The sequence below is a fragment of the Eumetopias jubatus genome, unplaced genomic scaffold (assembly GCF_037043125.1).
Source record: "Eumetopias jubatus isolate StellerSeaLion01/CBP00866 unplaced genomic scaffold, mEumJub1_p1.0 scaffold_8, whole genome shotgun sequence".
Classification (NCBI taxonomy): Eukaryota; Metazoa; Chordata; class Mammalia; order Carnivora; family Otariidae; genus Eumetopias; species Eumetopias jubatus.
The window spans coordinates 127,819,720-127,844,012 of record NW_028274814.1 but is presented as its reverse complement, the minus strand read 5'-3'; the positions used below and the strand labels follow the sequence as shown (position 1 = coordinate 127,844,012).

General features: G+C 42.5%; 1 protein-coding gene and 1 long non-coding RNA gene across 3 annotated transcripts; one reads left to right on the top strand and one right to left on the bottom strand.

Annotated features, from left to right (window-relative positions):
* Positions 1 to 25: 25 nt before the first annotated feature.
* FBXO7 (F-box protein 7) lies at positions 26 to 20,505 on the bottom strand. 2 transcript variants are annotated; one of them, XM_028088594.2, is made up of 9 exons: positions 20,215 to 20,505; positions 16,555 to 16,849; positions 12,294 to 12,521; positions 10,776 to 10,917; positions 8,587 to 8,670; positions 5,447 to 5,542; positions 3,537 to 3,713; positions 1,694 to 1,731; positions 26 to 717 (listed from the first exon to the last, which is right to left on the bottom strand). In XM_028088594.2, the coding sequence occupies exons 1-9, from the start codon at positions 20,499 to 20,501 to the stop codon at positions 328 to 330; spliced, it is 1,737 nt and encodes a 578-aa protein (XP_027944395.1). In that variant the 5' UTR covers positions 20,502 to 20,505; the 3' UTR covers positions 26 to 327. The 2 variants fall into 2 exon arrangements, with proteins under 2 accessions (XP_027944395.1, XP_027944396.1); XM_028088595.2 differs by lacking the exon at positions 20,215 to 20,505 and adding an exon at positions 19,989 to 20,082 and having other exon boundaries at positions 16,555 to 16,697.
* LOC114197539 (uncharacterized) lies at positions 20,192 to 23,765 on the top strand. The gene is made up of 3 exons (XR_003606915.2): positions 20,192 to 22,998; positions 23,448 to 23,545; positions 23,653 to 23,765. It is a non-coding gene; the product is annotated as an uncharacterized LOC114197539 (long non-coding RNA).
* Positions 23,766 to 24,293: the final 528 nt, after the last annotated feature.

Sequence of the window (24,293 nt, the reverse complement as noted above, 5' to 3'; positions counted from 1 at the left end):
AATAAAAATTAAGACTGCCATGTGATTTATACTTAAATTTTTTTTAATTTGATGCAGAACATTTATCAGTGAACAACCTTCACTCAAGAGGGGAACTCAGAGCGGGGAGGTCAGGAGCCAACTATGTCCCAGGCCAAGCCAGTCATACAGGACCCTCTGGGCCCTAGCACCCCTGGAGCTTTGAGTAGATTTACTGAAAGGCCAGTGTGAGTGCATTCCTCACCATCACAATCAGAAAACACTAGAGATCAGCACCCCGACAAGATGACAGCTGTGGTTTTAAAAAAGAAAAACCAAACAAGCTCCAGAAGTGAGATTACAAACCAGTCACATGAACGGTAGCCGGCTGTCAGTTGGCCAACCCCTGCTGGGCCGGAGGGGACGTCTGTCACTCGGGCCACCTCGCCCTGGCAAGGTGGGGTTAGGTCCCGGAAGCGGGCCGATTGGATCAAAACGCGGTCTGAATGGAGGGAACTGGCCTGGTGTCTCCCCGGACCCAGGGATGAGTGAACTGATGGGGTCCCCAACAAAGGGAAGTGTCAACCTTTCATCATATTCTCCACCAATAATTCCTGGAGGAAGGAGAGAGCTGGGAGGAAAAGGCCTGGGGTGCCAGGGGCCAGGGCCGAACGGGGGGGGCTGGGGCGGCAAGGGCGGGAACAGCACATGACGCCCTCTCTGAGCTTCTTTCCTCTGTTTGTACCTCTTCCTGTACAGCTGCAGAAACACAAGAACGGGATACGGTAAGTGATCTGGATATTTCCCCGAGGTTCCAATCTGCCTCCACTACACCTTCCTTTTCCCGCACTCTGGAGCACACAAAGGGACCGGTGCACACAGAGAACTGTCACCGGTGCCCATGTGCACGACCAAGGCAGCAGCTGCGAAGACAAGGCCAAGCAGACCGGGTTCTAAGCAGCGAGCGACTGTGCCGCCCGGGGAGGCATGCCGGCCTCCGGCCCGAGCAGGGACAGCGGAGTGACACGCACCTCCAAGACTGCAGTCCAGTCTAGAGCTCTCAAACTAATATGCAACTTTAGGTCAGCTTTTCTTGAAAGTGGCAAATTTAAGTATCTGTTGAGAATATCATGCCACAAAATATAAAGTTAAGGTCTGGGGGGGGAAGAGGGACAGCATTTAAATCTACTTTTTCACCTAAATCATGTTCCTAATGGACTCCACTTAAACTGCAACAAGAAGGAGATGCCAATTTCAGAGGCTGCCACATCTTCCTAAAGAGCAGTGCTGGGAGCGGAGGACACAGCTGAGGACTCTTCCCTAGCGGCCGCCCCCCCCGTTTCTCTCAGTCCTGTCAATGTCTTGTACAGTAAGCGTCTGCGGGTCAAACAACAGGTATTCTTTTCATAACATACGAGTCTAATGAGCTTAACAGCTGGACCACTCCAGCACAGAAACTCAACTTAAATTTTTTTGCCAACAGAGGAAAAGAGAATGTTTTATATTAAGTAAAGGCAAAAAACAATCGTTGTGGTAATATCTCTTTTCCTATGTAATTAAGAAAATGAGGACTGAGTCTAAGATAAAAGTTAAAAACACTTTCATTTACTGAAAATTAGCAATGAATTTGATAAAAAATTTCATTACATAACAAAAGTGGTAATATGCCTTTAACATATTAACTCACTAATTATTTCTGTGTTATATTAACATTAGCCTCAATATTAATACCTACTTCTTTCCAATCTGTGTCTCGAGCTCTAACAGCACCATCTACAAAAAAAAAAAAAAAAAATAAGGATTTAAAATGCATCATGCATCCAGCATTAAACAGCACTTTTGCTTTTGTCCTAAGGAAACTGAAGCTTACACATGAAGCACAAAAAGGAACACGAATCATTTGTTAACCGCACACCAGAGGACCTGTACCTTGCACCTGACTCAAACCTCTCTCTCTCCTGCCCCAGCTGTCCCTCGCTGCACCTCCTCCCCCGGTCTCATCTGGGTGCGGCCACTACTTTGAACCCGAATCTCTGCGACACCGACTGGGTGACAATCTCCGGGTGCACATCGCAGCCCATTGTTACTGGAGGGAAAGCTGACTTCAGGTTTTCTTCCATATCTGGGTTATTTTCTCCCAACTCATAGAAGTATGACCACGACGGCCAAGTATTTTTTAATATACTTATCTACTTGACATATGTGAAATGAGGAAAGAGGGACCCCTTCAACTTTAAGTCTAATGAAGAGTTTAGATAAAAGAAATGTCTTCTTGGGAAGTCATTACATGGGCATGGAAGGAAGATTTTATAAAACTCCAGTCCCGTAACATTATGCCCAAAAGGAAATTCATTATAAAATATGAACCCTCAGCTTACAGATAAGCTTATGGACCACAATCTAGAAATGAGATAGAGACGACTGCATTTTGTATCTGAATTTGAATATGTACGTAAAAGGGCTTTTTTTTGCCTATTTTCATCACAGCCTGTTTTTCAGTTGGTTCTTCTATATACTTCGGTCATTTTGTCTTTTCTTTCTACAATTTTTTTTTTTTTTTTAATTTGAAATGATACTTGCTGCCTCCCGGAACAAAATGACATTTTGAACTCTGGATTCAGGGCCATAAATAATGTAGAACAAGGACCTTAGGAATCAGGGAGGAGGATGAGGGAAAACCAGGTCATTCACTTCTTACATTCCGAGGTTTTAAAGAGAAAAAAAAAAGTTTATCAACCCAAATGATTCTATATAATATTCTCAGTACGAAGAAAGAAGGAAGGGGATCTACCCACTAGATTTTTACAGTTGCCAAGAGGGTATGTTATACATAGCAACATCATTCACTCTTTCTTGAGGTGAACCACAAATATTTTTTACATTGTAAAACAGTATATAGCTACATATACATATACTGAAATAGAAATTTACAACTATTTTATAAAATGCATATGGTTTTTTTTAATAACCCATTACACTGATTTCATGACCCACCTCAGGGTCAAACCAGTTTTAAAAAAACACTGACATGCAGAAAAGAAATTCCACACTCAGGCTTCTAGACTTGTATCTGGAAATCTTGATTCACCAGGCAAAGGGCTTTTACATTTGGGGTAACGTCTCCCCAGCCCCCGAGATCCACTGTACTTGCTGCTGCAGTCATCACCAGGTCACGATAAATGAGACTGTATGGAAACAAAGCTTCCCCAGCAACATGCCCCAGGTTGCATACATGGTCACAACCATGGGAGTTCAGAAATGCACCAGACTGCTAAGTCATTTGGAGGATGGCCTAAAAAGAAAGAATAAACCTAAAATTTTTCTATCTTGAAATATTCTACGTCATCTACTGGCCTACTTGTGTTAATGAAGAACACAAAAAAGACTGGGAAGAGTTTTCAGGATATAGGCAAAAGTAGACAAGGCTTAGAATCTCCTTCCAACAAGGCTATAGGTTATGATTATTTGCAACTCTTACCAAAAAAAAAAAAAAAAGCGCCTACAACTAAAAACTTTTGGCAAGCTAAATAATTAAGACCTCGTTAAGAAAGAGATAAACATGGCATCACAACAATCACCTCGAAAATCCCGCAGATATAAACACCTCCACAGCAGCTGGTCATTTGAAGCAATAAGGAGGTCACGACAAACTGCAGACAAAGAAAGAACTGAACGAACATCCAAAAGTCGGAAGATCCGCAGCTTCAGCTCCAACGGAAGGACTACCAACCCAAATACATCTGGCAGGTTCAGCGCTGTGAAGAAAAAGAGAACAGGTGTCGCTGAGTAAAGAACATCTAGCTTTCCCCACATATTTAACAGTTACCAACTTGTTCCTAAGTGACGAATTAGAGGGTAGTCTCCATTACCCAAGTATGTGACACCCACAACAAACTTTCAACCCCAGGTTGACCAGATGGTTACTACTAAGCCCCTTATTCCCTCTACGTTTTAGTGGAAAGACAAATACTTTTTAATACAGGCCAAATGAATACCTTTGACAACTTCTAAATGTTAGCCCATGGTCTCCCTTGTTTCAAGCAATACTCAATGCAACAAAAACTTCTCTATTCAACTACAGAAAACGGATGATTTGTTGGCTTTTAAAACTGGCTCCCAACACTGCCACTTATTAGCTGTGTACCCTTGGACTAGTTACTTAAACTGTAACTCAACTTCCTTATCTGTAAGATGGGCGAATAGTACTGCCTACCTCCCTGAGTTGAGAATTAAATGTGTTAATACATACAGAGTGCTTAGAACAAACATTCAAGTGTTAGCAAGTACTATTATTTGCAGTCTAGCAGGCTAGAAAAAGGGAAGTAGATAAATTTCAGAAGCACGCCAAGGAAGGAAAATAGTAACACAACACCTTCCAAAGTCAAATGTAAATGATTTAGTATTAGCTCCTTTAAATAGATGTGATACTGTTCTCCACTCGCAAAGATAACTGAAATCCAATAAAGGGTTTTAAAATTCACATTTTTCTCTTTCATTACCACCACCTAAAGAAGAAAACTATGTAACAGCAGCCTTGGCCCATGCAACTGGAGACCTAAAATATCTCAATATACAGACAGCAAGTAAAAGCCACGTATCTATTTGTATAAATCTGAAGTTATGTTCCAGCTAAAGGACTGAAGTAGATTAGGATTCTCATTTTCTAGCCTCTAATTACACTTCCCCACCACATTGCCACAGGCTTGGCCATTTTGATTGGTTTTGTGCAGTGAAATGTGAGTGGAAGTGGCATATCACTTCCAAGCAAAAGCTGGAAGAACACGTGGCTGAGCTACAAGAGCATGTCCCAGGGAGACTGCTTCTTCAGCCACAGCTAACCCCCACACAACATGTACGTGAGTGAGAAAACTAAGTGTTTGCTCTAGGTCACTGAGATTTTATTTTTTTACTACAACATAAATGAGAGCTAGCTAATATAAGAATTCTAAATGAATTATAAACCTCACTAAAATAGTTTCATCATCTATAAAATAAGAATAAAATTTCCTTCAAAGTTGTTAGAATTAAAAAAAGAATGCATGTGTATATCCACCGTGCCCAGCATAGAACCCCAATAAATAATGTTTAAAAAAAAAAACTTAAGACCCAATTTACAGGCTATCCATTATTTAGTATTTATTGAACGCCTATTATGGACCAGACCCTGTGTTAGGTCATGAGAACACAAAAATGGACAAGACCTATTCCCTGATCTCAAGGTATTTAAAACCTTAGGTGGAAAAAACTCATGTTAACAATTATGATGCAGTGGAAGGTGGGATACAATAAAGATGCCGAAAATGCTGAGGAAATACAAAGAGAAAGTAAATAATGGTTAAGGAACTAACATTAAAGCTTAGTTTTAGAAGACTAGAATTTCACTAGGAGGAGAAAGAGACAAAGTCCTATGTCAGAGTCACAAGCATAGTATGTAAACTTCTACTCTTCTTTCTAGCTACCAGACCTGTGATCATTTATCATCTCTCACCTTGTCGGGTAAAAGCCAGAAGAGGATACACCAGCTGGTCTTTGAAGAGACGAGAGAGCTTCTGAAGATCTTTGTATACCGTGGCTACATTTTCCCCTAAAATATATTTTTTAATGAAAAATCAAAACACAAAATCAAGTGGCAAAACCTGAAATGGTATGCTCTATTTCTGCCAAATCAAAGTGGTAAATTTTCACAAATAATTCTGACATAGACAGACATGAACCAGAGTCTCTAGCAGATGAAGAAATACATGGTGTGTGGCTCTGAAAACTAAATCTTAGATGTAAAGCTAAAAATCTCACAGTTTCAAATAGGGCTGTAGGCAACCTATATAGTTCACAGGCTACAATTATAGTAGGAAAAATTGTGGGGTGAGAATTGTACACACAACATGATGTCCTGAGCACCTGCCCAACCGTCCAGGCACTGGCAGTGTCTAGTGGGGGGGGGGGCCGCTCTTCCGGTCCCAGCAGGAGAACGGTATCTGTCACGTGAGGACCAGGTGTCAGCAACTTCAAGCTTTCACATCAGTAGTTCTCCCAAAATAGGAGACAAATACTCTGACCCCCATTTTAAAAATAGGACAGACACTGAAAGCCCACCCAAGGCCTCACGGTAAGCGGCAGAGCAGGGTACACACCTAAGTCTGGCTCCAATGCATTCATCTTAGCCGCTGCCACTCCAGAGTGTGGGTCCCGGATCACCAGAACGGCCGTCACCTGGAAACTGTTTAGCACGACTGAATCTCGGGCCCTACCACAGACCTACATTTTCTTATCGGAACCTGCATATTCCTAAGATCCCCAGATGATTCACCCTTACGTACACTGCAGCATGGGAAGCATGGCCAAATGCCACCCAAGTCCCCCCCACCGCAGTTCTGCTATAGTTCTACCAGGCATTGAACCCTCTGATCCACGCCTGTTTGCTCACCTATTTAAAGGAGATACCACCAGTGCACCAAAGAGTGGTTAAAACGTAAAGCTCCACACACAGTGCCAGGTGTATTCCAGATCATCAGTTTATGCGTGCTCCCTCCCCATTCTGTAATAACTAGGTACTTCGCTATCTATAAAAAATAAAACACTTTATAATTTATCAAATTTATAATTTGATTGATATCTTCCTTGCATGAACTACAAGCTTGACTTGAAATCAAATATCAAGATATTTAAAAAATCAATTTGGTTCATGGCCTTTTTTCAAGTGTGAAAACTGACTTTAAACAAGCTTTTTCCTGCAGTTACCTATTATAGAAGTAATCAGAAATTTATGAGTAGGTATATATTAGGTACTCTACTATAAGCCACAGCAAAAAGTAATTAAAATGACTTGTCAAATGAGCAGTGTTGTATAACCCTGCCCAACATAAAAGTACTATATTAAAAATGTTTAATATAGTCCATAAACTTACTGTAATATTAATTTTCCTCCTCCCCTTTCACTTCCTTTCTCTGTATTTAACAGAAACCAGATAAGGAATATGAATCTGAGCTACAGTCCTATAAAAGTTGTCTTTAAAAAAAAAAAAGGACTTAGGAAGGGCGCCTGGGTGGCTTAATTGGTTAAGCGTCTGCCCTCAGCTCAGGTCATGATCCTAGGGTCCTGGGATTAAGCCCTGCTTCGGGCTCCCTGCTCAACAGGGAGTCTGCTTGTCCCTCTGACTCTCCCCTTTCTTGTGCCTTCTCTCTCTCACTCTCTCAAATAAATAAAATCTTTAAAAAAAAAAATAGGCTTAGGAGTCAAATATATTCCAATCCTAAATTCCACCATTTATTAGCTCTGTGACCTTGAAATAATTTAACCTTCTCTAGACCTGTCTCCTATCTGTAAAATGGGCATAATGACCTCTACTACTGTGGAGTGTAGAGTATTTCTACTCCCCATAGCAGGTCCTCCCTAGTGTCGACAGAACCAAAGTGTTGTAGCCAAGGAATTTCAAGTTTTTCCGGTCCCAATGGTAAGATCATCTTTACAGATTTATCAGTCTAGTTCGTGTACCCTCAGCAGGGGCAGTGTCGCCCACAATGGGACAAAAACTGGTTCTCAGAGGGCAAATAAAAAAACCCTAGCTATACCATTGGTTTGTGACCCTCCAGAGAGCCACAGTACACAAATGAAAATACACTATATCTACAGTATTAAAATTTCATGGGAGAGAATGGGTGGGGGGCGAATTTTCTACAAAGGCTCCTCAGGGGATTGATAATGCAAAGAAGGCTGAGAAAACACTGGTCTAGGGTGACGATAAATGTTCAGAGACCATTATAAATACATATCCGGACGTCTTTTCCCATCAGTTTTGGTCTGTGGAAGTTCATGGACCTCAGGGCCTGCTGTCTCCAAGGAACCAACAAGAGTAAGTCTCTAGGCCTTCAAAGCAAAGACCTAGATCTAGGTAGCCTTCCCTCCAAGACACTGCTGTCAATGCCACCACCCCACGGCAGCAGGCCACGCCACAGCTGGACTGTAAAACCCTCCCGAGTTTACTAGGAGGACGAAATGGAATAGCGTCAAGGCGCAGGTCCAGCACAAAACCAGCACTTCAAGATGCGAGTCCCTGCTCCACCCATCTCCTCTCCTTCAACTGCCTAGACCTGCTTCTCATACTCTGGATTTAACTGAAAAAATAAAAAGGAAAATTTGTCTCTGCATCTACTAATAATCTTATAGAACACAAGCAAAACCATGCCTAGAATGCAAACTTCTGGTCAAGTTCCAATCTGATCAAACGGCCACCAAATCTATGTCAGTTGAAGCTAACAATTCTGAGTAGTTTTTCCTCCAATAATCTTCAATAATGAAGGCGCACTGTATGGCTTCCACAAAACACAGATCATCTCCATACTGGTTAAATACAATGCTGGAAAAATCCAAAGATTAATTCAGAAATTAGGAAGCATTGGTATAGCATGGGATGAATTACGTACTAGTGTCATTCCATAATGGCAGTACACATATCACCCAGCACTCCAAGAACATAAGAAAAGCAGGAAAGAAAGAGATACTCTGCAACATGTCTTAAATTTGTTTTAATCTCATTCAGAAATTTTCAGTCTCTCAGACATTACCTTTCAGGCTTTCTAAAGTGAACCTCTCAAAGCTTCATTCCCAAAGTTCAATCATGCTTTTCTTACCTGGTTCTGCTTTGCAAATAAATGATCCTGGCAGCAGCTGCAATCTTTTCACACTTGTGAGCTCACTGTTGATCTTTAGTGTAGCTGTAAATAAGCAAAAGAAGACAAATAACTCTTGTCAGTTCACCAATGGCCTTCATGTTTTAGCATGGGCTTGCATTTCCCTGCCCCACCATACAAAGGACACAAACAGAAAACAAACTGCTCTATGCTTATTTCCTTTCCTCGCAGCGAAGTGTAAACCTGCCACCACATCAAATAAAATCACTCTACAACACCCTTAAAAACTAAAGTATGCACCTTTATATAAAATCCACTAGGTATTACCAAGAGCAGCTTATTAGTAATTGAAAGACATGCAACAAGGTTAATAGGAGACAGTTAAACATAATAAAATCATTATTTCTAACAAGGTCCCTAAAAACTCCATTTATTTTTTTTTTTATTTAACCCTTGGCAAGGAGTCTTGCCTTGTTTATTAAAAGAATCCTGCTAGTTTTCACATCATCTTTTTCTAGACCCAAAGGACCACTATTCTTGACATCACCAGAGGGTTCAATTTTAATCATATATACAAAGGCGCACTTCATCTCATTCCATGAAAGAGCCCGTGCTGCGCTTATGCATACGTGCACAGAACAGGAGGTCCCAGGTAAGGGGAAGACTTAAGGACACACTGCTCCTTTTCAAAGAATCAAGCCTGGAATGGCTGGCTGCCATGTAAGTCTGTGAGTAGCAGATGTGCCGAGAACAGTAAAAGGGAAAAAAAAAAAAAAAAAAAAAAAACCACAAGATAACTGAAACTAAGAAACCATCAAGAGACCTAGCAGCCATTCTCTTCCTGAAACCAGTGAATAGAGGCTATTATACATGTTTTCAAAGTGCTTCTGTAAGAAACGGAAGCAAAAATGTCCACTTCAGTCACTACTGGGTAGCTTCAGCCTCACGAGTTAGGATGTGATGGAGCAGAGCGACCAGGAGGGGCCGATACGGCCGCCCCTGCATGTGTAAGAACGACAAGCTGGAAGTCTCACGTGCTCACTGAGGAGACATAGCTAGTCCTGCATCGGACAGCGGCATCCTGACAAACGTGGAATACCACCAAAGCCATTAAAGCTGTTGAAATTTGAGACTTGAAAGGAACATTTCAAAGAATCTAGTGATTAAAGGGAAGTAGCAGAAATCACATCACAGGGGACCTAGAACTATCTTTCATTTCAAAGATCAAGACGGGGTAGGACGGTGGTTTTCAAAATAAATTTCTGCAGAGCAAACATTTTCAAACAAAATTTTACAAGGGACCTTGATAAATGCAACAGACGAACATGGTGCTGCTCCAGGTTTAAGTAGCAATTTGGGGTCTACTAAGCCTCCTCCTCCACCTCAGCAGAACCAGCAGCTGCTGAGACCTCAGGGCTGAGGCGTATTGAAGCAACTGCCTTTGCTACACAAAAGGCAAGCTGTCCTGAAAAATCAAAAAGGCAGTCATTCCAATCTCATCATACTACCTTATCTAGCTAAAGGGATAAATCTCAAAAATCAAAACAGAGCAGAAAAAGATTCTAGTCACTCCACTGGTTCTCTAGAAGGTGTGATTACGGGACTATTCCACAGGCCACTGGTAGACTATGGGCTTCTCAGTGGCACCTGAGCTAAAAATGAAACAGACTGCCATCCTTGTGAAATTGCCAATATGAAAGAGAAGTAGACAAAGCAACTACTCGAAGTGACTTTCCTGCGGGCACACACACGCATACACACACACGAAGGCAGTGCTCAGCCGTGTGTCTATGCATTACTGTTCAGAGACAACCCCCACGCAATCTCACCTCTTACTATCGCTCAGTTCGACTCTGGTCAAAAAAATAAACATAAAGTCACCCACAGCACAAAGAGCTCATATGTAACAGATCATCTAACTCCAATGATCACAACACCCCAGGAGCAAAAACATCACCAGGTGAAGAGAGCTGAAGGGTACTGCTGCCAAGAGAAGCCTGCTGCCGGAACATCAACCCCCGTCGTCTATAACCTTTCCGACTCGTGCGATCAGCGGGCTAGGGACTAAGCAGAGCTGGAGAAGACTCAACTAGATCATGAGAGCCAATCACCAAAGCAGCTAGACGACATCTGGGGAGGAACAGGTCAGCTCTGGTAAACTGACAACCGTGACTGCGCCATCCAATTACCGTTTATGACAACCAGGGTTCCCAAAGGCACACAGGTGAGAATGGCGGAGCCACCCTCACAGAGAGGGTGCGTGTACTGCAGCTTATACACACCGCCTGACTTCCAGTGCTCGGGCATGGACAGAGCTTTCGCCTCCGTTCCCTGGGGAAGGAAATCAAAGAGAAACAAATAACGAGGAAAAGCATTACTCTCAAAAAGACTAAAAATCCAAGAGGCCCCTAACTTGTCTGGAAATAAGCATTCCATTCGGTCCCCTTAATAAAATTTGTCAAATCATTACGATCGTCATTAATAAAACTTTGACAGAAATATGTTACAATATATTAGCCTCCACCAAAATGTCTGTTCAAGTAGATATAACAACATCAGAAACACGGGCTGATTCTCTCTTCAAAGACTCACTTCCTCTGCCCAGCAAAGCCATATCATTATTCAAGACCCAAAGCTCAATTATCATTTTGTTTGTGAGGCTTCTTAAAAAAAAACTTGTCATTCTCTTTTATCCCCTAACATTCTGTTCATACTTATACTGTTACACACTTCTATTATGTTATAATCCATCATAATTTTCTTTTTATTTGTTTCTCTCCCCGACTTACGGACACCTTGGGGACAAGGACTTATCCCAGTATCTTTACATCCTAATTCCTGGCTCAGGGCATGGCACGCTGCAGGTGTACAATGGTCACTGAACTGCTCCACATCTCTGTTACTACATGGCCCACGGACCAGTAGCATGTCTACAGTGTGGGAGCATGCAGTCTCAGGCTTCACCCTAGACTTATTAAGTCAGAATCTGCAGGGGCGCCTGGGTGGCTCAGTCAGTTAAGTGTCTGCATTGAGCTCAGGTCATGATCCCAGGGTGCTGGGATCGAGCCCTGCATCAGGCTCCCTGCTCAGCGGGGAGTCTGCTTCTCCCTCTCTCCATTCATGCTCTCTCCCTCTCTCAAATAAATAAATAAAATCTTTAAAAATAAATGAAACAAATAAATCAGAATCTGCATTAGTAAGATCCCCAGGTATTCTTAGGCACACCAAGGTTTGAGAAACTCTGTTCTCCTCCATGACTCTCTGTCATCCCATATACACAGACATCGCTCCTAGAATTTCACCAATACAGTATGACGGACTGTAGACTGTCTCCCTCCCCCACTCCTGGACTATAAGCAACCTGAGAGCAGGGAGGAAGCACTGCACCTGTCACTGGTAAATACTTACCAAACGGAGAATGAATGAATGAATGAATGAAGGGAACAATGTCCCTCTTCCTAACTGAATCTTATTAGATTACTGGCAATTCAGAGCCATTACCATAAAAATCCAGTAAGCTATCCATTTAGACATGCCCATCCCACACTCTTGACACAGTTTACTACATATTAACATACATAATCTTTTGTCTTTAATACAGAAATCTCGAAAACCACAATACCCTAGTGATGTTTATCAATATGCCCCCGTTCCCAACGGGAAACTGAAACCCTAGCAAGGTGTTTGATTTCTGCTTATAGTCTTACCTGAGGTATGTAACCTGACTCCAACATGAGAAGATGTACCGATACTATCAAGGCGTCATTGGCATTAGAACAGTCCGCTGACTGATACAGGATCTCTAATGAATGTGGCACCTGCCCTTCCACCGACTCACTGCAGAGCATCGGTTCTGAGGGAAAGACACCTGTGCCCTCCTCCATATCCACAACATCTTGAACTGACCCAGCTTCCAAAGTCTGACTAGGCCCCGACTGAAAAAGATAACAAAAACCATGAATTCATTAAACAGACTTTTATTTTTATAGTTTACTTTGTACCCTTTGAACTCAGATTAGTGCTCAAAGCCAAAGCACATTATTAGTTTGGCCAGTATGCCAAAAACCTGGACATCAACCTAGCCTTCTCCCTCCACCATCCTACGCAGGCCTAGAAAATGAAGTCCAAACTGCTAAACCTCCTTAGCATACAAGGCCCTGTATCACTTCGTCGGGTTCCTGACTCTGTCAAGCCCACTTCCTGCCAGGCCCCTTCTCCCCATACCAGCACTCCCCACCTCTGCCAAAGAGGCAGCTCAGACTATCACCCTGCCTTGCAGAGGCCTGACTACTGCACTTTATCACACTGCATTGCACTTTCCTGATTACACATCTACATCCTACCAGGACCGCAACCTTAGAAAGGAACAGACTCCATGTTACCTACTTTTGTAATCCTGGTACAGTACCTGGCACATAGTAGGTGCTCAACAAATGCTTGCTGAACCAATGTTAAGGACAGTATCTTACAATTTCCTAATGGTTTTGTTTTCAGTGTCTCCTCATTTGCACCATACAAGAATTCTATAAAACAGGCAAGTCAGATGATACTGCCTTTTTATACATGTTTTAATTGTGACTCAGATTAAATAACATAATCAAGGTTACCAGCTAACAAAAACCTGAAATGAACCAAGATCTCCAGACTTGCAGTTCAGGCTTTCAGACACAATACACTGCTTCAGTAAGACTATGTTACCTATATTAATTTTGCTCAGGTTTGTTTCTGACGTACGTGCTCAACTGTTGATGCAAAACACATGGTTCTTTAAGTTCATATTTCCATTAAAGAAGGGACAGAGGAAATTAAAAATTATGTAGAACAAATGAAAGGGTGGAAAATATATAAGGGAGCAAGAGGCTGTTCTCCAAAATCCCTGAGGGCCTAGCCCTTACTGGCTTATGGAAAAGCTCCAAATTCATTTGTTAAAACTTAGAGGCCAATGACAATTCGCACTCTCCGTATTTCTGAACAAACAGAAACTACCTGTTAAAACGAATAACACAGTAAATTATGAAGTATGTAAGCTCTTTGCTTCTTACTTATCTACTCTACCTAACCTTTGGCTATTTACTCCTTACTGACAGTTGCGTGGGAGACAATACGTATGGAAAAAATATTAAAGAATTACCCTAAACTGATAATGTCATGGAAGTTATCAGAATCCCCTGGTGAGCTTATCAAACCTTACTCCCACTCCGTAAGAACCACTGACATTCTGAACCTTTCTGATATGATATGAATATTTATCATGTTCTCCATGCATGTGAAATGAAAAAAAATGTTCAGCACCACCTCTCTAAACAGATCATTTGTCACGTCATTTACAAATGATACGAACAAGTAATTAAAATTCAGTTTAGAGCTAACATTAGGGTCTGATACCAGGTTATCCCCATTTTCCATCAAAGACTCAATAGGTACTAGGAGAATTCCCAAATATATGAAATAAGAAAATTAATTTACGCTTAATTACAAGAGTAAAATTTTTCTGTTATTTCCAGTTTTACCCAGCTATTTTCCCTAAGACTTCTATATTTAATTAGCAGATCATACTGCTTCAAGCACTTACAGCATACTTATGAGATTTCAAGCTCACCTTCCACACTAAGATTTTACAGTCACCCTATGCAAGTCTTAGAATACAAAACATGCTTTTAGAAGTGAAATGACTAATTTGAAGCAAGATTAATTTGTCAAAATTTTCCAAAAGGAAACTAGTAAAGTAATGGTCACATATACTATGAAAAGTTCTTACTGGGCATTTTTACAAGTACACAGAAGTAAAAGGATTGGCCCCATCTACCAGAATCTCTGAATGAGTCTATCAGCAAAGAAGATTCAGAAATATAATTTATTTATTTATTTATTTAACAGAGAGAGAGAGAGAGAGAGAGAGAGAGAAAGAGAGAGAGAGAGAGAGAGAGACAGTGAGAGAGGGAACACAAGCAGGGGGAGTGGGAGAGGGAGAAGCAGGCTTCCTGTCGAGCAGGGAGCCCGATGTGGGGTTTGATCCTGGGACTCCGGGATCATAACCTGAGCTGAAGGCAGACACTCAACTGACTGAGCCACCCAGGTGCCCTCAGAAATATAATTTAAATATGTGGCTAAATATTCTATTTCTTACTCACTAGATTACCCTCATAAAACAAAAACACAGAGATACATAATAATTTCTAAAAAAAATCATAAAAATACTTTGAGCTTTATAAAGGTTTTTTTTAAATTGCTTAATCTCTTTGGATACTATTATTAAAAATCTCTGGGGCGCCTGAGTTGGTTAAGCATTTGACTCTTGGGGCGCCTGGGTGGCTCAGTCGTTAATCGTCTGCCTTCAGCTCAGGTCATGATCCCAGGATCCTGGAATCGAGCCCTGCATCAGGCTCCCTGCTTGGCGGGAAGCCTGCTTCTCCCTCTCCCCCTGCTTGTGTTCCCTCTGTCACTGTGTCTCTCTGTCAAATAAATAAATAAAATCTTTAAAAAAAAAAAAAAGCATCCGACTCTTGATTTCAAATCAGGTCATGATCTCAGGGTCATGAGATCAAGCCCCAAGTCAGCCTCCACACTAGGTGTGGAGGCTGCTTGAGATTCTCTCTCTCTCTCTCCCCCTCCCCCTCTGCCCCTCCCATCCCCGAGTGAACTCTCTTAAAAAAAAAAAAAAAAACTCGACAAAGGTGATTTTCATACTTTACCGATCTTTTAAAAAGCATTTCTTAGTATCCGTCTATACTTGATGCCATGACAGGCACAATGCATACTTATACTCACAAATGTTTAAGGCCTGCAAAAAAAACTAAGCTGAAGTGATATGTATAAACAAAAAACAATGAACACGATGGCATATGTATTGATATTAAAAAGTTCAGTAATACATGTGATCTGTGCCATACAAGAAATCAAAAGGATAAATAATGAGGTGTTTACAAGGCAATAAAGATAATCGATACTAAGAAATTAAAGACAATCATTGGGCCGTGGCTGGCAGGGCCTTGGAAGACAGGAAGAGACAGGAGAGGGAGGAAAGGTGGTGCATTCCAGGCTGGGGGAACATCAAGTGCGAGGGCATGAAGCAGGTGGGCTGTGTGTGCGCATGCACAGAGAACATGTGAATGTGCCGGCCGGTACAGGGAAAATGATATGGAGTCTGGTCTGACTGGAGATGAGAGTCTACTGGAGGGAAGAAAAGAAAGTAGCCCTGAAAAGCTTTAAAAACTAAGTACAGGAAGACAGACAACATTTTCCTCCTCTGTAACATGACAGAGTTAAACTAGAGATAGCTGGTCTTTTTCAGCTCAAAAATTATAAGCACAGGTATATCAATGACACAAAGTTACTAAAGGGCACAACATAATCAAAAACGTGTAGGAAAAGATGAGCCCAGAAAGTAGACGGAAGGACAGATACTGGAAGTCTGGAACAGAAAGGAAGAACTCACAGGCCTCGTTAAGGAGCTGGATATAAGGAGTCAAAAATCATTCCAGGGTTTTAAACTCAGGAAAACAGTGGTGCCACCAACAGAAAGGGCAGCTGGCTGGCTTGGGAAGAGGAGAACATTAGTTCGTATTTCCAAATTTATGTCGGCACAGAACGTGAGACAGCAACGCTTAAAATCCAGGTAAAAATGTCCTGCAAATAATTTGGAAATAACTGGACTTTATATAACCTTAATGAGAGAAGCAGACCAGAGAAGCTAAGCTGGGAATCACGAGCTTAGAGGCAACAAGACAATTTGTAGAGGCAAGGGACAATTTGTCTGAAGGAGTCAATGTCTGAACAAAACAAGTACGTAAAAACTGGGTTCTTCAGAATGCCAGTCAAGTACTGGTCCAAGCATTTAGCAGTTTAAAAATTTCAACAAGAATGTAATCTGCAATCTACTAATAATAATTATCCTGATACAGAATTCAACTGAGGTGTTCCGTATGCTTTATCAGCTACCCCATTTCTCATCTTGATACTAATACCTACCATATTGTCATCATTGCAGACATCAGTTTGGGCTGCCTGTCCTTGGAATGAAGCACTGGGCTGTTCATCCTGTATGCTGGACTGATTGGAGCTGGCGGCCAAAGAGGGTTGGTCATTATTCTGGAGTGAGGAATGCTCTGAATCTGTGGATGAAGGTAAGTTAGGTGCTGGAATGGCATCTTCAAGAATCAAACATATCAAGTCCCCAGAAACAATCCCATATGAAGCCAGGGTCTCTTCATCTCCAGTGAGGGCATCCTTGTTGTTCAATGTGATTGCAAACCGGGTATCAGAACTGCCAAGAAAGATGGATAAGGACAGTAAGAGCTACCCACCATTACCCGCTACCATTACCCTCAATAATACACTTAGAACACATATATAAGGTACATGGTATGAGCCTGGAAGAATTAAGTAATGAAAACAAAAATAAAAAGGAAGCCAAAGTTTTGCAAAAACTATCAAAATTACTTGTTCTTATCACTGAATGCCTAGGTTATAGGTTTCTAATGGCTACAATTCTAGCCTGGGACGCAGGATACAGTAATTCTCTATCATTAACCCATGTTCTCACCAATTCTCAGGTACACACTTCACATCTTTTGTAATTCTGATATCTTTGAAACAGGGATGCTTCTTAAAATTGATGACACATCACAGCTTAATTGCCATCAACTTTTCCTTTAGTGCTACATAAAACGTGCATCTTAAGATTGACAGCAACTTAAGATTCAGTCAATGAAATATAGTCTTTTTAAAATACAAACTATGTCACATCATTCCTCCACTTAAAATCCTCCAATGGCTTCTATTTGAACTCGGAACAGAATCTTTAACATGGCCTCCGACGGCCACCATTTGACCCCTACCCATTTCTCCTACCTCATCTACCCCATCCCCTCACTCAATGTTTTCTATCAATGTAAACTTTCTATCCCTGCCTCAAAACAGATCAACCTCACAGCAGCCTCTGGGCCTCTGCATTCGCTCTTCCTGATCTTCAGAGGGCTGACTCTCATCATTCGGGTCTCAATTCAAATGCCACCTCTTCCGGGATGCCTTCCGCCTGGCCTCCATCACTCTATTCCATTCTCATGTTTTATTTTTATTATAACATCACTATTTGAAAATTCCATATTTATTTATCATCTCTTCTCCACCCCACCACTACAATTTAAGTTTCATAAGGTCGGGTATCTTGCCTGTCTCGTTCAAAACTGTATCTCCAGCACTTGTCAAAAGTATTTGTGGAATAAATGCAACCAACAAACATTAGTTGGGAAGATGGAGATGAAAGTGAAATCAGGGCTCCCTAGTCATTGTTTACATAACAACTTATGTCTGTTCCAAAATTCTAGACCCACGTCCTAGGTAAATATTCACAATCACAAAAAGATGAGTATGTAGAGGATGAGTATAAATTCATCCCTCCCACTGTTAAATACAAGGTCACTTTTCTTACTGATGACCAGTTATGTGTGATGTCTTTTATAATGAAAACAGCACAAATCCAAAAACCCACTGCTAAACAAGTTAAGAGCACAAATTAGCCTGAAGCAACGAACTCTCCCTTCCATACCATAGGCTCTGAGTTGAGAGAATAACCATCACATAGTGGTGAAGAATAATTAACAAACCACTGCACAACATTTTCTAAGGCATTTAGACTCAGCAATGCTGACTTCATTAACTTTGAGAGGTTAACCAAGGATGAAGTCCTTTGAAAATCATGAATAAACAATATTGTTGCAATGCTGCATTTTCAAAAGTACTCAAAATAATTCATTTGTTTTTTTTCACATGTAAAGACACGTTTTCTTACCAATGACACTGTCTTTTGTAGAGAAATTACCGAAGTTTTGCTTATTAGAAAATAAGTAGCTATGGTTCTGTTTTCAAACCCTCTGATAAATGTTGAAAATCTGCCAGATGCCCCCAAAAAACACTATCCCAAAAGAAAAAGAGAAAAACACCTCAAATGTACTATGTGTTTACGGACCATCTGTCACAGCAGAGTTTGTTTTTTTTTAACAGTATCTAACAAAATAGTCATTCAAACATCTACTTGTAGGAAAGCTAAAGAATTACATGATTAATAAAATGCCGACCTTCCCTCCCCATTTAGAAAAAGGGAAGAGCTAGTTCTAAAGTAACATATAGCTTTTCAGCAGAGGGGTTAAAAACTGGTTTTCTGAAACTGAAAAAAAAATTTTTTTTAATTCATCAGAAAATGCCATCCTAGAAACACTAGGCCCTTTAAAAATATAAAAATACCCGATGCACTTGCTCAGTGAAGACACTTTAAAAATAATAATGTCCTATGGTCATTTTAAAACTGCCCATTTTTATAAAGTGAAGATACTTTCAGAAGAATGAATTTACTTTCAGAAGCTGAAGCTTACATTCCTTCCAGTTAGCCAGCCTCAACTGTAAAAACCAACCCAAAGGAGAAACTAACTTGGGCTCTTGGATAAAGCCCTTTCAAGGCTGCCCCTAATTTAAAATATAACATTAATAAAATCTATATACATATATGTGAAAAAATCTTTTTAAAAAAAGTTACTTTTGAAGAATTCTGGTGGGGTAATGGCATCAACATATAAAAACGCTTAGGCTTAACACCAAGAAATAACAACAGGCCTGTCACTTAATACAACGCTTAACAGTTATGTCAATATCCCATTTTTAATTTGGAGAAAAACAGGCTTACTTTTAATATAGTGCCTTAACCTGAAAAATGGAAGGTGAGTTCATGATACGGCCTCATTTTACTCTATTCCCTAAAAATAAAGTCAAGGTATGTAAAAGTCTCATAAAACCGGTCCACTTAATTATCAGAAAGGTTTTCTTTTGACCAAATCACCTAAAAAGCCCCAGCGACCACCTTTTTGTTTTCTTAGCACACTCGGATTCCAAACTCGCTAGTTCAGTACGTGAAGAGGCCCACCCCTTATCTCCGTCCCTCTACCCCCAGATTATTGTCCCCAGAAAATACTCTGTGGAAAACAAAGCAGTCTCATTTGCAGCCCAATAAATTAACAGCGGAATCTGGTCCGTTATTTCTCAACGTCACTGCCCCCAAACTGCAAGCTCTCCAGGGTCATCCCACGGCCAACGTTTATCTTAGTTTTAGCAAAAAAGCAACAGCTCGCCCAAGGAAATAAAAGGTTCTGAACCACGCCGACACCCCTGAGCGTACAAAACACTCTGCGGCGGGTAAGTCAAAGCGCTCCCCGCGGCCCGCTCACAGGTGGCCTCCGATGGAGGGCCGGTTTCTAACTTCTAGAACTTTCCTTTTTCCCTGGAATACTGCGACAGCTGGAGATGGTGAACTTAAATCCCACAGAGCCTGGAAAGGTCTACCCCCAGCCGAACCCCTACGCCCCGGCCTGTCCCTGGTTTCCTCTGCTGCGGAAACGTAAGCGATGGCTCACCCTGCAAGGGAGGGGAGCCCCCGGGACGCCGGGCCATGTCCTCCACGAGCCGCGGAGCCGGCGAGCTGCAGCCCCAGCGCCCGCGCCGCGCCCGGCCTGCGCGCGTCACCGCCCCTGGGACGCCCGACCCGCCCAGCTACCGCCCGGCCTCACGTGACCGCCCGGGGGCGCGCGCTCCTGCGCTCTGCTCCCGGGCCCGCGGCGCGCCCCCGCCGCAGCCGCCTACCTGAAGCCCCGAGTGGGCAGCAGGGCCTGGCTCAGGTGCGCGCGTAGCTGACCCAGCGTCGGCTCCGCGTCTGGCATCTCCAGCGGCCAGGTCCGCTTCTGTAGCCGGACCCGCAGCTTCATGGTGGCGGCGGGAGGGCCCCGGGGGCCCGGACCCGGAGGCGGCGACGGTGACGACGGCGCGGCGGCGGGCCCGCAGCGGCGACTACCAGAGGACCAGCGGAGACAAGGAGCCGCCGCAGCCCCTGCCGGCGGGTCTCTGGAACAGGAGCGCCCCGCCCCTCTCATGAGGGCGCCCCCTAGAGCCCACCCTCGGGCGGGCGGCTGCCCAGCCAGGCCCCTCGGCGTCTTGTAATCGATGGCTCGGCGCGCAACGGCGCAGCCTGAGAGTGAGAGGCACTCAGTGCGCAGGTGCCGAGACTGCCGCGCGGGGCGGGGGGCACGGCTCTGTCGGCTGTGGCTGCTCCTGTGCGGCCGGCGCTGTGCCGACTCCTTCCAGGCGTGCTTGGAGAACGTTAACGCCGAGAGAGAGGCTGCAGAATATGTGACTTGCCACTCCGCAAGCCCCAGGCGTCTCTGGTTCTTAACTCATTTCCTCCGCGGCGCTCCGCTCCAGCCACAGGCATCTGCTCTGAGAAGCCTTAGGTTAAGCCCAGGCTCTGCTAGTTTCCTCCTGTTAACAGCAAAATATGAAACAGCTTGTAGTCCTTGATCTATATCGGACAGTATAGTAGTAGTCTGTTACATAGCAATCACCCCAAAGTTTAACGGCTTAAAACAACGAACGTTAGTTGTCCCCCAGGTTCTGTATGTCAAGAATTTAGGCCTGGCGTCTCTGGATGGTTCTGTCTTGGTCTCTCGTGAGCCAAGGCTGCAAGTTATCTGAAGTCTTGACTCAGGCTGGAGAACCTGCTTGCTGGATAGCTCACTCACATGACTGTTGGCGGGAGGCCTGTTTTTCAGGGCAAGGACCTCTCTATAGGGCCAATTGAGTGTCCCCATGACTTAGCATCTGGCTTCTTTCATAACACGTGGTCCCAAAGAGACCAAAGCAGAAGCCACAGTGTCTTTTGTGATCAAGCCTCAGAGGTCACATACCATCATTTCTGTCATTCTAGACAACCCTTCAGTGTGGGAGGATCAACCCAAAGGCATGAATACCAGTAGGGATCATTGGGATCCATTTGGAAGGCCGGCTACTATAGAGAGTCTGACGATGATGATGATGATGATGATGATAACTTAGATGAGAGAGAGGGAATCGTCAAATTTCACCCTTGTATGAGAGCCGTTGTCCAAATCATTATGAAAGAGTTGAATGAAGTTTCTCCCAGTAGGTGGCAGTACTTGTCCACATCCTGATCTTCATTGGTTAAATAAACATGTATTGAACACCTACTTTGTGCTAGATATTATTACAGGTGCTGGGGACTCAAAAGATTGAATTCACAGTTGAGTGAACCAACTCTTGTAGTAGATTGTAATGAGTTTTTTGTTTATGACAGAGATAATAACAATCCTGGGGACTGGGGTACACAGAGAAGGGTGGTTGTGCCAGTAGGATTCTTTTTTTTTTTAATTTCTTTTTATTATGTTATGTTAGTCACTATACAGTACATCATTAGTTTTTGAGGTAGCGTTCCATGATTCATTGTTTGCATATAACACCCAGGGCTCCACGCAATACGTGCCCTCCTTAATACCCATCTTTAGTGGCAAACAATATGAGATTGAGGAAGGGTGGCAGGACCAGGGTGGCTCTGTGTGGCCAGAGGGAAGGACAGAGTGGGTACATCTCAGATAAAGAAGATTCTTGAGCTAAGCCAAGGATTTAAGACACATTCTAGAATGTGTGAGAAGCCAATGGAGAGTTTTAAGCAAGGGATTCTTTATCAGGTTTCTTAGTTCTGAGCAATAGAGACTGACTCTGGCCGACTAAGAAGAAAAGGAACATGTTAAAAAGGATACTGGATAGCTCAGGGAATTCTGGGAAGGACTAAAGAGGTTCCAGGCTAATTCCAGGAATGAAACTCAGAACCACGCTGAAGAACTGGCCTGATGGGGAAACTAGCCTGACTGACTGGGATTGCCCCACCCTGCCCTGGAGGAAACTGCTGTCTCCCTGACAGAAACCACTGCGGAATGGCAGCCACCTTCAAATGCCACACGTTTTTGTGACCTCCTACACCAACAAAATGCCAAGCTTCCAAAAGAGCCCGTTTCCTCACCTTGCTCACTTCTAAATCAAAGGCTCATAGGGATACATCTGATTAAGGGGGACGGGAGTCCCATGCCTGAGTCCTGGCTGCAAAGGAGACTGAGATTGGGGGCGTCTGAACTCCTTCCTTGGGAAGGCAAATATCCCCAAATGTTAAAAAAAAAAAAAAAAAAAAAAGGCCATTCAAAAGATGGTAGGAAGCCATGAGTCTGACAGGCATACAGCACAAGGGACACAGGTCAGATCTGAAATGTGAATCTATCACCTGTCGCGTGTAGGGGCTATATTAGATCAGGGTTCCTCAACCTTGGCACTGTTGACACTTGGGCTTCATGAGTGTTAGTTGTGGAGGACTATCCTATGCCTTGTAGGATGTTTAGCAGCATCCCTAGTCTATCCACAAAATGCTGCTAGAAACCTCTCCCCCAATTGTAAAAACCAAGGATGTGCTCAAACTTGGACACATATTCCCTAGAGGGTGAAACTGCCTTGAAAACCACTGGATTGGGGACCAGCTTAGTTTGGAGGCTCTTTTGGTAACAGAAGAAAGGAATTAGTGGAATGACGGTAAGAATGGAGATGATGGGTGGACAGGGATGATGTTACAGAGGTAGAAATAATAGAAATTGGAAAATGGCTATATTTGGAGGTCTTATAAGTTCGAATATAGCTTCAGCTGCCCTAAGAGATATGAAATAATAGTGACCTATGCAAAATATGTTTATTTCTCTCTGAGATACCATTCTTGGAGAAAGCAGTGCAAGGCTTATATGATGGCCATCTTTAGAGACCATCTACCCCAGTCTACCTCTCAGTACGTTGTAAAGCTGGATAAGTTTCCATCTATAAAAATGAAAATAGTAAATAAGAATGTATCAGACAGCTGTGTTATAAAGATTAAGTAAGATTATACCTTTTCTGTTTTTTTGTTGTAAACCATTAAATTTGTGATGATTTGTTAAAACAATAGAAAACCAATCTAACTGGGATCCTTGTCTCAATCCTTTGCCCATTAGGTATAACCATCGGCATGGCAGAAGTAATCCAACCACAGGGGTTTAGAAGGGTCCTGGAAGAGAACCAGAACATCCTCAAGGCACCACCAAGATTTAAGGTACTCCGGAGGATAATTCTCCAAAACTTCAAAGATCCGTGACAATGTTACATAGCCTCTCTCTCAACTATTTCCCTCCTTCATAATTTTTTTTTAATTTCTTGCAGGATGTCACTTTAATGTCTGCAAGCAACAGTTACTGCAACTTTCAAAGAGTTCAGAAATTTGCAGTTCTTTTTTTAATGGACGATTTTATAGAATACTAAAAGGGACAATATCACTTTTCTATGGGAATACATATACTCCCTGTAGACTTTTTTTAAATAAACATTTTATTTTAGAATGGTTTTAGATTTATAGAATGATTTAGGGGCACCTGGGTGGCTCAGTCGGTTAAGCAGCTGCCTTCAGCTCAGGTCATGATCCCAGGGTCCTGGGATTAAGCCCTGCATCGGGCTCTCTGCTCAGCAGGGAGCATGCTTCTCCCTCTACCTGCCACTCTGCCTACTTGGGCTCTCTCTCTCTCTGTGTCAAATAAATAAATAAATAAAATATTTTTTAAAAAAAGGTTTATAGAATGATTTAAAGACTTATATACCACACACCCAATTATCCCTATCAGTAACATCACAGATGAGTGTAGAACATTTATCACAACTAATGAATTAATGTTGATATATTTGTATCAACCGAAGTCCATACTTAATTCAGATTCCCTCAGTTTTTTCTTAATGTCCTTTTTCTGTTCCAAGATCCCATCCAGGACACCACATTACATTTAGTCATCATGTCTCCTTAGGTTCTTCTG